The sequence below is a fragment of the Arachis duranensis genome, chromosome 8 (assembly GCF_000817695.3).
Source record: "Arachis duranensis cultivar V14167 chromosome 8, aradu.V14167.gnm2.J7QH, whole genome shotgun sequence".
Classification (NCBI taxonomy): Eukaryota; Viridiplantae; Streptophyta; class Magnoliopsida; order Fabales; family Fabaceae; genus Arachis; species Arachis duranensis.
Window position 1 is genome coordinate 47,025,446 of NC_029779.3, and position 12,129 is coordinate 47,037,574.

The 12,129-nt window shown below is 33.9% G+C and overlaps 3 protein-coding genes across 6 annotated transcripts; 1 reads left to right on the top strand and 2 right to left on the bottom strand.

The window, feature by feature from the left end:
• LOC107463421 (TOM1-like protein 5) lies at positions 1–4,595 on the top strand. Of its 4 annotated transcripts, XM_016082216.3 has the most exons (12): positions 1–287; positions 392–461; positions 985–1,081; positions 1,622–1,749; positions 2,121–2,199; positions 2,370–2,468; positions 2,562–2,675; positions 3,112–3,269; positions 3,519–3,594; positions 3,688–3,773; positions 3,881–4,051; positions 4,147–4,595. In XM_016082216.3, exons 4-12 carry the CDS (start codon positions 1,640–1,642, stop codon positions 4,508–4,510), a joined length of 1,257 nt encoding a protein of 418 aa, XP_015937702.1. In that variant the 5' UTR covers positions 1–287; positions 392–461; positions 985–1,081; positions 1,622–1,639; the 3' UTR covers positions 4,511–4,595. The 4 variants fall into 4 exon arrangements, with proteins under 4 accessions (XP_015937702.1, XP_052108352.1, XP_020985574.1 ...); XM_052252392.1 differs by having other exon boundaries at positions 1–461; XM_021129915.2 differs by lacking the exon at positions 985–1,081.
• A 739-nt stretch (positions 4,596–5,334) lies between these two features.
• Positions 5,335–8,245, bottom strand: LOC107463417 (serine/threonine-protein kinase SRK2A). Its single transcript, XM_016082211.3, has 9 exons — positions 7,755–8,245; positions 7,476–7,550; positions 7,252–7,353; positions 7,111–7,164; positions 6,918–7,010; positions 6,721–6,813; positions 6,373–6,477; positions 6,182–6,280; positions 5,335–5,936 (listed from the first exon to the last, which is right to left on the bottom strand). The coding sequence occupies exons 1-9, from the start codon at positions 7,872–7,874 to the stop codon at positions 5,601–5,603; spliced, it is 1,077 nt and encodes a 358-aa protein (XP_015937697.1). The 5' UTR covers positions 7,875–8,245; the 3' UTR covers positions 5,335–5,600.
• Positions 8,246–10,331: 2,086 nt separating this feature from the next.
• Positions 10,332–11,477, bottom strand: LOC107463353 (putative F-box protein At3g25460). The gene has a single exon (XM_016082137.1). The coding sequence runs from the start codon at positions 11,475–11,477 to the stop codon at positions 10,332–10,334; it is 1,146 nt and encodes a 381-aa protein (XP_015937623.1).
• Positions 11,478–12,129: the final 652 nt, after the last annotated feature.

Genomic DNA, 12,129 nt, shown 5'->3' on the forward strand with positions numbered 1-12,129 from the left:
ACCATTTTCCAGCGAAAAAGAAGCAAATGACAGATGGCGGTGCCGTTTTCTTCAAACATTCAACCCAACCCAACCTTAGATTCTTTTCTTTTCTAACCGCTTTCAATTTCTATATTATTTAATAAATTTCATTTTTTATTTCTATATACTTTTTCCATAATTACTATACTACATACCAAATAAATTCGTCCACAAATTTAACCATATACACAGTTCACCCACTTGAGAATCTCGTCATTATCATCATCATCATCATTTTTCTCATCAAAATTCATATGCCCCAAAAGGTTTAAAGTTTAGAAAATAAGAAAAAGAATAAAACTTTACATTCAATTTGATCTGCTCCTTCTTTTTCTTCTTCCATGACCATTAATTAAATCAAATGCTGCAGCTCTTTAGAACATATCAGTGCTTCTACGCTTTCTTTCTCCTCATCTCTGTAGTTGTGTCTGTGTTCACTGGTACGTATGATTCTCACTCTTATCAAATCAAGTTTATGAAAAATGAAAGGAAAAGAATGAATTTTTTAATGGGTTTTGCTCTTCTTTTTTTTTTTAGTTTTTTAATCTGGGTTGTGTTTGTTGTAAGGTTTTGTTTGGTGGGTGTTTGATTAAGTTAGATCTGAGAGCAAATTAGAATCATGATTTCAGTTTTGGATGTTAAGGCAGTTCATGGTTTTTATGAGCTTAATTATGATTAGTTGGTTAATTGATTACGATACCCATTAATTTTGTTATTGCTTTTGTGGAAAGAAAAGTATGAAGTAATGTGAAATGATTTTAACTTCGTAGTTCAGAGTCTCTTCTGGGTGTTATATGGCTTTGGTCCCTTTTCTTTTGTATGTTATACCTACTTATGCCCCCTTTTGATATGTACGTATTTGATTTTTCCCCCTTTCAATTCAATTTCTTTGTGTTGATGCTGAGATTGATTGTAGTGCTGAATTATTGGGTGATTTCTTTATATATATATTTCCTATTGCAGGGTAGTTCATGATATGCTGCTCTGACTTTGATTGCTACTATAACATCACTAACATGACAGCATTTTTAACTTGGAACTGAGGCCAGTTTAGTTTAAGGTGATTTTTTTCTAACTACGATTCAAATTATGTGTTTGGTGCTGTTTCTGTAAGATTGATTTAGTTAGAATTGATTTTGATGCAAGTGTTGTGATGCTCATGGTAATTCTTTATATTCGGTTTCATTCATTGCATTCCACTGCCCTACCAATATATGAAGACTAACAGTGTAATTTGATTTAAAACTCGGATCTAATGCTTTCTGTGTTTGCCATTTAAAAGTATCATCTTTATTGCGTTTGTCTTCATATACATACTAATGTCTAACCTTCTGCCCTTTTTCGGAAAAACTTTCAGAAGACTATTCCTTTTGGCACATGTTGATAAATCACTAGTTTAGATCTTGAATCTTAGCGTAAGTGCGTAACGGTAAGATTCTGCTTTGTGACATGGAGTAAGGCTACTAAGCAGGACCTCATGCATTGGGCTGCATTTTCGATAAATAACCGAGTTCAAGTTCTGTTGATATTATTCTGTGTTCGGTTCCATTCCTGAATTCTCTTTTAATTTTATTTTTTTTACATGCTATTTCATTTTCAGATTATTATATAGAAAAGGATGGCATTGACTGCAGCCGAGCTAGTCCACGCTGCAACAAGCGACAAGCTGACTGAAACTGATTGGACAAAAAATATTGAAATATGCGAATTAGTTGCTCAGGATCCAAGGTATGCACAAAGATTCAATATCCTTATGCAATGATGTTTCTTCAAGATTGATCAGGACCCTAAAAGGCTAAGACATTCAGAAATTAATGTTTGGTTGATACTAATTGCATAACATGATACTGAATCACATAGTTTTATCATATACTTATGTTATTATTATTCATCAATCATAGCTCTTTTTGGTTGCAACTACGAAATATGTTCAATTTTTTCACATACTTGCAATTTAAATTATGCTCATCATTATTCTTAACCCTTCGTTGTCCCATGGGGCTGAGCTTTATTCATCTTTTTATGATAAATGGATCACGAATTCACAATAATCCGAATTGTGTTATTGTAATTACCCATCAGTTTTTTTGAATATGCAGGCATGCTAGAGATGTTGTCAAATCTATCAAAAAGCGTTTGGGTAGCAAACACCACAATACTCAACTTTTTGCTGTCATGGTGAGTATAATGACTTATGAATTTGCTTGTTTATAATCTTTTAATGGAATTACTTGTCACCTATACCCGAGTATAGAGATAATTTTTCTTTACTTTGCTGTGTATTTACACTACTTGCTTTGTGTTCTATGGTTTCCTGCTAACTGATCTTCCATCTAATGATTTTCTAGCTGCTGGAGATGTTGATGAACAATGTTGGAGAGCATATCCATGAGCAGGTTATTGATACCGGAATACTCCCTATTCTTGTGAAAATTGTGAAGAAAAAGGTAAGTTTTCTCCATTGGGTTTTGTTCTCTAGCTATGTTATTCTTCTTTTCGATATCCTTTTCTTATTTCATCTTTTTTCTATGGTGGTGCAGTCAGATTTTCCTGTGAGGGAGCGGATATTTCTCCTACTCGATGCTACACAGACATCCCTTGGTGGTGCTTCCGGAAAGTTTCCGCAGTATTACAATGCATATTATGAGTTGGTGGTGAGTAGAGAGATATACGACCCAGACCCCCTTAGATACTCTAGTGCTATAATCTTGATTCATTTGATTCATAGTTTGTGGTCGGGATTCATTCACGGCAGAGTAAAAAGTGATACAATTTCAATTATATGATTTCAAATATATATTGCATATTATTAAATTTAATCAGCAACTGAATCTTTTCTCAGTGCTATCTGCATATGCTCCGTTATGGTCGGATCATATGGTAGTTGCAGTTACATGATTAGCACTTAAAGATGATTGAATGAGTACTTCTTACAAAGTAATATGAATAATGGTTGTGTGTACTAGTTGGTTGAAATGACAGATACTCATACCCCTTAACTAATGGTCTCAGATACAAGTCTTGAATATGGTAAAATCGGCATTGGGAGGTTTTTGTTTCACTGTGGAATTTGGTTTATACTTTTTTCAGAGTGCCGGAGTACAATTTCCTCAAAGGGCTGAAGTGGTCCAATCAAATCATGCTAATTCACAACCGAATGGGACTAATAATGTACCGAACAGGGAGCAGGCCCCAACTAGACCTGAAAGTGTTCCTCCGAAGGATGCTGAGACTGTCCCTGAATCTAGGTGACTTTTTTTTTTTTTCGCCCCCAGTTTTATTGTACTTGTGATTGATATTGTTGACATGATCTCCAAAAACTCTTCTCTAGCTGAAATGTATTTATTCGTTTTTCTTTTCGGTCTAAATTGAAAGTAAGATAGTAGTTTTTCATCAAATGAAATGAATGATAACAGTCAGTTTAAAATTCCATTGATATCATTTCATTGGTAATTTCATTCTTAACATATTTGTTCTTATCTTCAAATCTTTTGCAGCATCATTCAAAAGGCAAGTAATGCATTACAAGTTCTAAAAGAAGTCCTTGATGCAGTTGATGCTCAAAACCCTCAGGTGAGCCCTCGACGCATACTTATAGAACTCTGAACCGTAAAGATTTGAACTTTTAACTGCTGCTGAAAAACAAAAATGTTATTTCTTTTGTAGGCAGCAAGGGATGAATTCACTCTTGACCTTGTCGAACAATGTTCGTTTCAGAAGCAAAGGGTAATGCATCTTGTCATGGCTTCTCGGTAAGGCTCCTTCGAGTCTCTCCACTTTTAGCCTATACATTTTCATGCTCCTTTTAGTTTACAGTCAATTTTGACATTCAACTGGTATCTGCATTGGCATTTCGTAGAGACGAGAGGATAGTTTCTCGGGCGATCGAATTGAATGAGCAGCTTCATAAAGTTCTAGCAAGACATGATGACCTCCTAGCTGGCAGAGTTACAACAACTGCTCCTCCTCGATTTGATCATGAAGACGAAGAAGCGGAGGAGGAAGAGGAGCCCGAACAGTTAGTCCGAAGGTTTCTTGCCATTACTTTGAACTCAAACTGAATACTTTTCAATCTTGATATTTTTTTTTTTGGGTTAACTTCCATAATACTATAATGCCTTGTAGATTACGCAAAGGAAAGGCTTGCGCGAGGCCTGAAGACGAAAAACAAAAAACCGAGATCCCAAGCTTGGGTTTGCTTGGGGAGAGACTCCACCGTCCGCTAATACGGCCACTCTCTTTGGAGCCATCTCGGGAGGCTAATACCCGTTCGCCACCTGCTTCAATGCTGCCGCCTCCACGTGCAAAACCAAATGGGGAGGTTCCTCATGTGACAATTCCGCCACCGCCGGCAAAGCACATTGAGAGGGAAAGATTCTTTCAGGAAAATAAGGATGGTTCTAATTTGTCTGGCCACATGAGAGGCCTCTCTTTACACAGTAGAAATGGTAGCAGCTCTCTCAGTGGAAGCTATGATCTTAGTGATTAACCTCTTAAAATAAAAATGAAAAATAAAAAAATAAGTAAGAAAAGAAAAGAGAGAGAGAGAGAGAGAGAGAGAGAGAGAGAGAGGATATTTTCTCTCTCTTAGGATTAGGATTAGGATTTTTAGAAATTATGAATATTTCTTCTTCATATTCTCATTTTATATATATAAGCAAGAAAGAAGCACAATAGTTCATTGATATTAATAATAACCCATGAGGAATAGTGATACTTCTTTAGCCATAAATTGATGTTACATTGGCTTGATCATAATTATACATAGAGAAGTTTCAAGGTGAATCATACATTGTCTAGTTCATTTGAAGGGTAAACATGAAAGGCAACTTAGCTAAAATATGGATAAACGGAGTAAAGCACCTTTGGAGTCATTGTTGACATTGGCCGGGATGCCGTGGTGGTTCGTATGGTGCGGTTGATGGTGAATATGATGAGAACAATGAGCAAGCAAATCTTGCTGAAAATCATGGTTAGGTTTTGAACTAGCTAAGCAAGGAACATGATCAAAGAAACAGATGAACGAAGTATTAATGAAGCATAAGACTATTGGTAGCTCCACTGGGGGGTGCACAATTTACAAGATTTGGACTCATATTTACAAAAATCACCAAGCAACAATATTAACTTTACTTGAACGCTCATCTCATTAGATGCATCACTCTACTTTGAACTATAAGCATTTTGACCATAAATATTAGTAAGTTAACAAGGAAAGGTAACATAGGAGGTAATCAAGCAACCACTATAATTTCTTTGTCCACACCAAAAGAGGCATCACAACAAAAAGATTGGAGAACAAAAGATCCTCCTTATATATAAGAGCATCATTTCCAGTCTGTTAACTACTATTCTTATACATGGCAATTTAGAATGTAATCTAATGTTGTTCTTATACATGGCATCCATTGTGATACAAGTACAAAATTACATCAACAGACCATACATTAGAATGCCTCATTGGTTTAAAGCAGTTCTATTTATAACTATAATACACATAAATAAATAGCTGTTTTTTTCCAGAAATTTTTTTCCTTTTCTTTTTTCTAGTTTTAACCAGTACACAAGAATTTGACTGCTTAACTAATTTGGAATTCTCCACTTGCATGAACCTCTTTGACCCTCTTATCATACTCATCTTCTTCCTCTTCCTCCTCCACTTCTTCCTCTACTTCTTCTTCTACTTCTTCTGCTCCTTCGTTGTCTTCGCCTTCCCAGCCAAAACCTTTGACAGGCCTAGATACTGGAGGCAGGTTTCTCGCCTCTCCCACAATTTTCATTATCTCCTCCACACTCTGAACATGAAAGTTTGGATTGTCTCTCTGGTAATAGATAGCTTGAGCCGGTTCAGTTAGCTCTCTTGGAAGATTTTTTAAAAACCATGGGTGGTTCTTAATTTCCTTTAGTGTGATTCTCTGGAAAACAATATTATCTGGCAGTTAGCTAAAGATAAACAAGCCTTAATTCCAAAATGTAGTTTGTTAAGTTTTCAAGAGTATCTTGTTTTCTTGTTTGATAAAATTCACATTCTAGCTATTATATGTTTCTTCATTTTGAGTGTACAAAATTAATCAACAACAACAAAGTCTTAATCCACAAGGTGACAATCTAAATTGCAATAGCAGCGAAAAAAGTTTAGTTGGTAAAAGTTACTGCATACCCTCAATGGATTTGCAACAAATATACGAGCGAGAAGTTGTCTACAATCCTGAGATATGTGAACATAATCAGGGATTTTGTATTGAACACTCATTATACGCTGCAAAATAGAGTAGAAGATAGCGATAAGAATAATGTGAAAAATATCAAAAGAAACACCTTAAAGTCGTTATCGCAGGGCAGGAAACAAACCTGAATTGTTTTTCTGAAATTCCTCGGATCATCCTGGTCCTCGAATGGATATGCTCCAACCAACATGACATAAAGAGTCACTCCACATGACCACACATCAGCCAACTAAAACAACGTTTAGAAGAGAAAACATTGTAGGAATCACAATCATATCCATGGAATTTTAAACTAGGGATGGTCACAAGAGAAAAGAAATAATACTAGGGATGAGTGAATAAGTTACAGAACAAATTCCACCCTCTCAGCCCCTCCATACAAAATATAAAAGTTTAAAGATGGAAAGGTGAAGATTCAATCCAATGAGAGGAACCCTAGAGAACCAATTCAACGTGGAGCAAATATATTTACCTTGCCATCATACTCTCGCCTAGAAAGAACCTCCGGTGCTATATAAGCTGGTGTTCCAACAGTTGATTTGGGTCGCGAATGCAGCAAAGATGACTATACAATGAAGAATGAACACTCAAAAACTATAATAATAACAATAATAGTAAAATACTTAGTATTATCCAGAATCTTTAAGCTTGATGATATAGTTCCAATACCTTGGAATAACCGAAGTCACAAATTTTTAAGCGAGGTGCTGGACTTCCATCTAAAAGGGTATTTTCTAGCTTCAAATCTCTGTGGCATATTTGCTGCAAAGTGAAAAAGAAAATTGAAATCTTTAGCTCTCACTTCCCAATTTGCTAATTTCTAAATAAGGGAAATGCCGCAAGCCCGCGATTTTCAAAGTACCATATTATGGCAGAAATGGACACCAGAGATCAGCTGCTGAAAGAAATATCTAGCCTGAAACAATCATCGGGAGAAAAGTTAGACATGACAACAAGAATAAGGCAGCAAAATAAAACAGAAAATCATAAGACACAGGGTAACCTCGTCTTCACTGAACCTGCCAGCACTGCATATCCTCTCGAAGAGTTCTCCTCCGGCAGCATACTCCATTACTATAGCTAGATGCGTCGGAGTCAACACAACCTGCAAAATCAAAACACCATTGAAACAAAGATATCAATATTTGTTATGCATAGTGTATTACTATTAATTACTCAACAAAATAGAAGTTATCCATCAGAGTTGAAACAAGTGAAATTCTTTACCTCCTTGAAACGAATTATATTGGGGTGCCTAAGGGACCTGTGGTTGATAATCTCTCTAGCCACGTTCTCATCAATCTGAATTCAAAATTAATAATTAATTTCAAATAAAAACAATAATCCTTTCACTATGATAAATTGTATTCAAATCAACAACAACAACAACAACAACAACAACAACAACAGTTAGTTAGATAATTGGATTGAATTACAAAACTAAACCATCATGGATCAAAAGATCTAACAATTTAGAAGAACTGATTGAATAANNNGAGTGAGAACCTTGCGGCCACGCTCGATGTATTTCATTGCGACGAGCTCCTTTGTGACCTTGTTCCTCATGAGCCTGGCAACACCGAAATTGCCAGCTCCCAAATCCTTCACAGCCTCGTATTTGTCCATAGTGATCACAGTTAACCAACGAAACCCTCAATTGGATCCTCAACAGAGACAGAAACGGAATCGAAATAGAATCAGAGGGTCATTCTGTCCATCAATTCGATCAAAAGGGTACCCAAAGCTGGTCGCTTTTCACTGAATAGAAACTTGTTTCTTAATCTGTTCTGATTTTGTATAAAATTAGGGACAGAAAGAGAGAGAGAAAGAGAATAAGGTTAGAAAAATGGTGGAGAAGAAGAGAGAGGAATGGAATTGGAATCCATAGCCATGGGGATTATTATTAGAAGAAGAAGAAGAAGAGGAAGAAGAAGAAGAAGAATGGAGTGAGTGAAAATGAGTGGGAGTGCAGGTTCGTTATCCTTGTTGGCTTTGTTGTCTCGTTCTCTTTCGCTCTCTCTTTTTCCACCTTTTCTCTTTTGTCTTTTTCTTTTCATTCCTTTCTCATTCTTTTTTTTTTACTTTTTTGTTTTTTTGAATGAAAAGGTACTAGAAGGAAATTTCTTGTTGAAAATTTTGAATAAGAATTTAATTTTGATTAAATAAACAGTATTTTTTATGATGCAGTAATATATAATTAATTGTCCCTATAAAATTATGGTGATAAGAGTAATTTTTAAATTAAGTCTACTCAAAAGTTTATTTGTTCGTTCTTTAACGACGTTATCTTTTTTTCTGTATATTTTTTTAATAACATCGTCGTTATTGTGTTATTTTTTCTTTTTTTGTTATTTTTTTATACATAATACAAATTTTTAAAAGACTACTTATTTAAAATATTAACATGCAACTAATAAAATATAATACAAAAAATTTGGTACGCACAACAAAAAATTTGGTAGACAACATAAAAATTTTTGGTATGTAATACATAAATTTTTGAAAGATAACACCAAACTAATAAAATACATATAATATAATTTAGTACACAACATAAATTTTTAAAGAACTATAATTAACTCATCTAACTAACAATATATTTATAGAAAAAATGTATGTTATGTGTAAAAATTTTTATATTATGATAAAAAATGTATGTTGTTTGTAAAAATTTATATGCTCTAACAAAAATGTGGAGAATGAGAAGTAGTGTAATGTGTAAAGTTATCTGTCTTTATGTCATTATTTTGATAAAATAAGATCTTTTTTTTTCATGTCCAAAAAAAAATCTTTTTTTAATGAAAAAAGATATTTTTTATTTTTTAATGTGTTTGGCAAATTTCTAATAGTAAAAGTAAAGGCATTAAAAAAATCAAAAAAATATCTTTTTTGAGAAGTTATAATTTACATCTTTTTTAAAAGATCTTTTTTCCTTTAAAAAAAGATGTTTTTCATATAATAGATAAACAAAAAAGTATTTTTATATTGTTATACCCAAATATAATCGATAAATAAAAATATTTTTTTACATAAGATACCCAAACATAAAATTACTTTTACTTTTTTCATAAGATCTTTTAAAAAAATATAACTAAAAAAAAATACTTTCTTAAAAATTCATCCAAACAAATCTTTATCTTTCTATCTCTATCTTTCAATTTCAATATCAGTCTTTCTTCCAAATACTGTCTAATAATACCAACTTGATTATCATGTGAGTCTTAGTCATTATTACCTCTCATTCTCAGTATCTAATAATACCAACTTCATTACCTTTCTTAATTATACGTGACACTATACCTTTTTTACTCTAAATATAGTAACCCAATATTTGTCTATTTGGCATAATTAAATCAAGTTAAATCAATAATATTAAAAGAATTCCACTAAATATCCTAACAAATAGAAATAAAACAAAATTTAATATATTTATTAAAAAATTATTAAAAAAACGCACTCAAATAACTTTATTATTAACAAAAATATATTCGAATTTTGTGATTAAAAAAATTATCTTTAAATAATTTTAAAATGGAACAAAAATATCTAAAAAAATAGTTTTTCATAAATCGCAAACTTTTGTATTTGATAAACCGCTTACGTATTTGATTCAAAATTTTATAAAAATATTTAAAAAAAAACTATTTAAAAAATATACACAAAAAATTGATAAAAATTTTATCTTTATATTTTTTATTTTTTAAAAAGATGTGATAATTCATAATAATTTTTTTTAAAAAATTCGCTCGACATAAATTAAAATTTTTTTAATAATAATATTATATAAGTTATAACATCCAAAGCAGAAAAGTACATAATATTCTAGTAGATGTGACCTACCAAAGATGCATTACCTAAATACAGCATAATCATATTTAACATAAATTTTTTTTCCACCAAAGATAACGACATAGAAACTGGAATTAATCACTAAAAGCACGCTCCAAAGATAGAATACAAAACATGCACCATACTTAACCTTAAAACTAAGTTGATTACAAATACCAGAGGTAATCCAGACTAATCATACTATGTGGCTCCTTATAACCTTCATCAAACTTAATTCACTCTCAGATCTCGACTTCAAACCGGGTATAACGTCTCATGATACACATGCAGTGACCTAATCCTTACGTTATCTTCATACTCTACCCAATGAAGAGTCCTCCTAGTCTTTTCCATGGGAGTGTATCGACATATGTGAAAGTGTGAAACGTGTGAATCATCGACGCCATCTTCTTCAAAATGCCTCTCCTTTATTTCTATTATATCTTCATCAACAAAGATGGCAGGAGTAAAGAGAGGGGCAACGCCATTGTACATGAACAACCTTGTCCATGCTGGCTCCTCCTCAGTAACAGCAACATGCCAAATAGAGGTGCTGAATACTTCCTCGTCATGAGTAGATGAGGCAAGGCAAACCTTTTGGTTCAGGAGCATGAGCATGTAGCAATGAGCCAAAGCCTGCCGAGGAATGAAAATTTGCTGAAAAGTGTTAGATAATAAGGAGAAGCATACAATATATGGGGATCTTCTTTCATCATCGTCAACTGAGCATGTTAACCAATAAATTGATCCACCAAGTGTAACATACGTAGCATCTAAGGTTACAACATATGGTGGACATGTTATGATCACATTCCAGTTTCTTCTGAAACTTGTATAAATTGAAAGTGAGCTTGAAGGACTTTCTGATGTTTGTTTGAAAATATAAAGGATGGCATAATCCAGAGTGGATGGAAAGTACACCAAAGCATATAAATACACCAAGTCAGGCTGAAAAATATAAACAGGATCCTGGATAATTTTTGATTTTCGGCTAACAGGATTCCAAGATAGCAAGTAAGACTTCTTGCCCATTGAACTGTATCTTATGCAGAGGATCCCATTTTCAACGCCAATAATGTGGAACCATCCTTCATATGTCAGCAAAAAAGGAAAGTGAAATGGCATAGTGTAACCACTCGAAGCATCCATCCTCATAACCCAATCTACAGAGTTCATCAGAGAGGATGGATAGCAAAAATGCATCAGGAGTGAGCAGCCATGATGTTTCCACCTTTGAGCAAGTGTTGTCTGGAAGTCATAGCTGCTTAGTTTGACTCTCCAAGAGCGACAGGTGCTGCGAGCATTCAAAATGGTTGAAGCATCAGCACGGTGGAAAATGTCAAGCATAAGCTCGTCCGGGAGCTCGGGCAGGGGAATGGAAATAGGAGGAACATCACTCATTGTGTCTAAGATGCGAGGATTGCAGAAGTAAGAGATCAGGGAGGGGAAAGATATGCAGGTTAGGAAAATGTGTTTTCTCAGTGTATGACTTGTGTTTATATGCTCCGAGTATTCCTCATCATTTATAGAGGAGTTCATAGGAGTATATAATTAATGCCAAAATTACTTTACTATTTTTTATTTATATTTAGGCATCCTTAATAAATAGTACTTGAAGGAGAACTATATTGCTTAGTCCTTTATGGGTAATGTTCAAGGTTGACAAATTCAGAAGATCTCACAGTTTAAAGGGGAACAACTTCGATGGATACAAAAGTATGTGCTGCTGAAGCTGACCTCGAGGCTCGCAATGAGAAAATCCCTGGAGAGTAATTAAAGGTCAAGTAGATACAATAGGAAGAAGCTCATATGTCAGCATATGCAAAGCATGTCACAGTAAAATTAAAGCAAGTAATAAATTAAGCAACAAAGCAGGAGAACATAATCCTGCAGAAGATTCACTATTAATGCTGACTTGACTAATAAATCAAGTTTACTCAGCTGCGTGTATTCTCCATTCTAACCCCATGCTACATTTGTTTATCTAATAAAATCTCCCATTTTGGAATGAGTTAAGTCTGGATTTTAAAGTAATTTGCCCTTGCCATTTGCT